Source organism: Saccostrea echinata, unplaced genomic scaffold (assembly GCF_033153115.1).
Source record: "Saccostrea echinata isolate AGI-Se365-2 ecotype Australia unplaced genomic scaffold, CSIRO_AGI_Sech_v1 ptg000003l, whole genome shotgun sequence".
Lineage (NCBI taxonomy): Eukaryota > Metazoa > Mollusca > Bivalvia > Ostreida > Ostreidae > Saccostrea > Saccostrea echinata.
Genome location: NW_026889752.1, coordinates 12363095 through 12367786, shown reverse-complemented (window position 1 = coordinate 12367786; position 4692 = coordinate 12363095). Strand labels below are relative to the sequence as shown.

The 4692-nt window shown below is 32.0% G+C and overlaps 1 protein-coding gene across 1 annotated transcript; it reads right to left on the bottom strand.

Moving 5' to 3' along the window:
- Positions 1-2531: 2531 nt before the first annotated feature.
- Positions 2532-3994, bottom strand: LOC133178883 (platelet endothelial aggregation receptor 1-like). Its single transcript, XM_061313550.1, has 2 exons — positions 3811-3994; positions 2532-3006 (listed from the first exon to the last, which is right to left on the bottom strand). Exons 1-2 carry the CDS (start codon positions 3983-3985, stop codon positions 2756-2758), a joined length of 426 nt encoding a protein of 141 aa, XP_061169534.1. The 5' UTR covers positions 3986-3994; the 3' UTR covers positions 2532-2755.
- Positions 3995-4692: the final 698 nt, after the last annotated feature.

The following is a 4692-nucleotide window of genomic DNA, read 5'->3' as shown; positions in this document are numbered from 1 at the left end:
ACCGCTTTTGACTGTGCAGATTGCCGTTATATTTAGCAATTCAACAGTATAAATTCTTTTTGTTTTGTTTTGTGTCTTTGTAATTATTTCTAATTATTTTGTTCTCTTATTCATGCGTGTAAACTACTTGACCTTTTGAAAGGGGAACAACTCGATGTTAGTAACGATGGCCGCGTAAATTTTTCTCGGTAACTTGTGCAACCGCGTATATTACAACCACGCGTAATGTTTGATGGTCACAAACGCGTACTTAACAACCAGTGTAAATAACCACTTTTGCAGTGTAATTTTTCTTAAATGTTGCACAAAAATCGCATCGGCACAAGTGAAAAACAAAACTATTGTGAACGGCTTGTTACATAAATCAATTAAACGTATTCTTGGGAATATATAGCGTGCTTGGGGCAAGTCTGAATTTTATTTCTTAAGAAAATATTTTACAAGAAATTCAACTTACCCAAATACAAAGGGTCATTTTCCACTCTTCATCGCAATATATACAAAATGGGATAAATTACATACAATCCCCCAGCAAAATTCAGTTAGAAGACATATTTCTCTAGTAGATTCACACAGACTATCTTCAATTAATCCTTATTATTCACTTGTGCCAGTCTAATATATACACGATTTATAAATTCTTACTCTGTCTACAGACGCTTAAGGGGGGCGTTTCACATTTTTTTTGTAATTGTTTGAATACGTACATGTTAGACAAGAAAAAGGAATAACGATATTATACTGCAAATATTCATCATCATAACAGCCTTAAAACAACAATCCAGACACATGATCTGAATTAAACATCAACGTAAAAAAAATTCTGCATGTGATGTGAAAGGAATGTAAAAATTATGACACTTTTCCCGTCATGTCTGCTCAAATTTGCAGTGACTTGACGTCATATGCCATTATGACGTCATATCTAGGTAGTTTAGAGAAGTTACTGCGGCTGGTACATTGTGACATTCTTCGGACAGCCTTATCCTAGCCGCGTATTAGAGTCACATTATTTTTCAGAAGTCAAAGTAAGAAAAACCTATCGGTGTCATATTTGTATGTACATACAAGTATTAAAATATATTTTTGAATTTCGCAGGGTTTGATTTTGTCCCCTCCCCCCCCCCCCCACTATCTAAGAGTACTATTCCAACAAATTACTATTCCAACAAAACAAAAAGAAATTCTGTAATTTTGTGTACATAGTGCGATCCAACGCAGAACAAAAGCAACCGACAAAAGAAAAGTATAATAATATTATACGTACGGAATTTCAAATGGTGAGTCTTTGGAAAAAATCAAACTGCTTTCAATTTATTGTTTTATTTTATTTTTTATTAATTTGATCATTTAATTGCTTAATATCAGTGTTGAGCTCCATATCAATATCCTTATTTTAGAAAAGCCCTTGTTGCATTAAATCAAATTTTAATTCGAGGCTAAATAATAAAAAATAAATGGGTTTAACTTTAAAAATGATATTTAGGTCGTAGAAAGAAAAACAAAGACTACAAGATGGAAAAGATTAATAAATTCTGCTAATATTTGTAAATAATCTCAGATTGTATAAATATACACAAGAAGAACTTCTTCAAGAGAGTATACATTTGCTTGTAAATACACAAACATAAAGTTTTGCAAATAAAACGTGATTACTATTTTTTGATAAAGAAAGCAATAAAAAGAACCACATTTAATATATATATATATATATAACTAATGAAGCTAAATGGTATGTATAAAAGTAATCCGTAAATAAGAGTTTTTAAAAGGAAATTTTTTTAATCATTTTTTTTTTTTAAATACATTTTCAACAGTAAAATACTGTATTTTTTTAATGAAAAAAAGTGACATTTTGTCACAACTTGTAAGAATATCAAAGAGATATTATGTCACGGTGTGAAGAAAAAATCAAAAGTGTAACAAAACTCGATTTTCCTTCCCTTTACGAAGATTGTTATAAAAATACTTCCTGGCCTGTTACGAGAGAGAGAGAGAGTAAACAAACCATCCTGACAGAGACCACAACTGTCAAAGTTTCTCCAAAATGTGTAAATGAAATCCATAGCATGTTTATAATGTTTTCAATTTAACAATTTAAAGATAACTCATCTCAATTGCTCAACTGTGACAACCAGTGATTCTTTATCGTGGAAAGACAGAGGCGTAATGAATATCAAAGAAAATGTAATGACCAGAAAATTCAATTATTGTTACTGAATATAGAATTTATTTCACATGAGACAGGTTTTTTTTAATATTTTCACTCTTGCTTAGAACTCAAGAAAATACTTAAAAGGCAATAATTAAAACTTAACAAATTTCTTAAATATCTTTTATTTTGAAATTTACATTCATGTTTCAGATGTTTAGATTATTCAACATTATTAATTCTTCAAGATTATTACATCGTTACAATTAAAGGTCGACTCCTTACAAAACTTCCATTATGTATTAAAAATCTTTACTTAGTCTAGCAATGAGTCATGACAGTCATGACAGTCAATGAGTCATGACATATGCCCTTCTTTTTTTTCTTTTTGATCTTCTGTATGAATATATGCGTTTCATGTGTGTAAGGCATCCGTGAATGTATTGTCTGATATCTGGAGTCTCTGGTGCTCTGATTTGTTATTACATGTAAGTTTAATCATGAATGTCTTTTTAGGGCAATTTTGCTGATCATTATTCATAACTCTTATTTTATTTCTTCATTTTCATGTTCTGCACGGATCACAAGTTGCTTTGTTTCATTTTAAAGATGCTCATTTTCTAAGATAAAAACACCCCCATTCTCTTCACTTATTATAATCTCGTCGTAAGCTGGTACATTTTCATCGCACATATTTTGTTCATCAAGACGTCGTTTGGTCCTTTGATGCAATTCTATCCACATAAAGATTATAACAAAAACAATAAGAACACCTCCAAAGACGTACACACCCACGCGAAGATAAAAACGGTTTTGGTTAATCTTGTCAATTTTCTCACTGAAGTACGTTGTACCTGAAAGACAGTGACATCCCTTAGGAATTTATTTCCCTAATGCTGGATTTTCTGCTATGGTTTGTGTTTCACAGGATTAAAATGGAAAAGCATGTCCCTGGTTCAAAGTTTATGCACAAGTTTCTTATATATTTGATCTTAGTAAAACTCACCTGAAATTCAAACTTTTTATTTTGATTTTGCAGATCTTCCGCCATGTGCAGTGAAATTTAAAATAAATATTCTCTTATGTGATCAGATATTGCTTAATTTGGACATTATTGTACAGAGTAAAGGTATTATTCCAAAATTCTGTAGTTAAACAATATTAATGACGGTATAAAAAAGTTACAAAATCCTACAGTACAAAAAAGCATACAAATTTACTTATAGCCAATTAAATCTACCTGGAACAACCAATTTGTTTTTAATTACTAGTATTCTTCCAAAATCCCGCTATATATTCAAGTCTAGTATAAAAAAGGCATAGCCTTATTATAGGTAAATAATATTGCAGACCCTTTTACCTTTGAAGCATTGTTATAAGAATCGTACCTTGAGTATAATTTCCCTTAATATACTTAAAAATACAAATCACTCACAAGATTCATAGTATTTTACTAAAAATTATATCCAGCGATGATTAATGCTTTTGAATGGCTGCGTGTATATTTCTGTTGACTTATTATTCTTATCTTCTTTTTTTAAATTCATCATTGGATTGACGATAAGCATTAATTATTTTGATCAGCTTTACATTATAAACATGCATACAAAATTCACATTAAAATGGCAACAAATAACAACAACAATGACAATTTTTACCGTTACTTTCGGTGTTTGGTAAAGAGCATCCTGTAGCATAGTTACAATCTTCTAAAGAGCAGTTACAACTCTGCGCACATTGTTCACCGTAATTTGGGAATGGACACTTCTCCATACAATTGATTCCAAAATGTCCTGGATTGCACTCTACATTACAATTAAAAAGGCTTATCATAGCTCCTCGTCATTAACTACTTCAAATCAAATAAAACAGTATACGGATATATACAATGCATCACAGGCAAAGAGGTATATTATCAAAATTTAAGATGAAATGTTTCGAAACAGGAAATATTTAGATGGAGTTGCTCGAAAGATTGACATTTAGTCCAGACTGAATAAAACATCGTTGTCAAGTGATTGTTTGTTTGTTTATTGTTTAAAGTCCCTCTCGAGAATTTTTCACTCATATGGAGACGCCACCACTTGCCGGTGGAGAGCGTTAAATTTTGACCTAAACTCAGCACTCAGGGCCATCGAGCAGTGAGAGATGTTTTTCGTGCCAACACTTACTGCGACACGGGACCTCGGTTTATACGGTCTCATCCGAAGGATCGGTCTCCACGTCCCACAGTGGGATTCGAACCCGCGACGTAAGGATCAATTCCTTATTCCGCGAATCTAGAGCGAACCATCTAACCACTGCGCCACGCGGGCGTCTGTCAAGTGATTGTCTTACAAGGCAAACATTGGATAGGGTAAAACATCTAGTATATGTGTTTAGAAACACAAAGGTTAAAAATATATTAGTTATCCCTCTAGCTAGTTACCAACACATTTCCGACTCTCCTTTTTAAACCAGTAATTACTGCAACATGTTACACCATTGTCCCTATATGAAAAAAAATATATATGAAAGAAATATCCTTCAGTATGGAGAGT

Coding starts and splice junctions, on each gene's coding strand:
- LOC133178883 (XM_061313550.1), bottom strand. CDS start 3,985: ATGATAAGCCTTTTTAATTGTAATGTAGAGTGCAATCCAGGACATTTT. Junction 3,007..3,810: donor ACCAAACACCGAAAGTAACG/GTAAAAATTGTC, acceptor ACTGTCTTTCAG/GTACAACGTACTTCAGTGAG.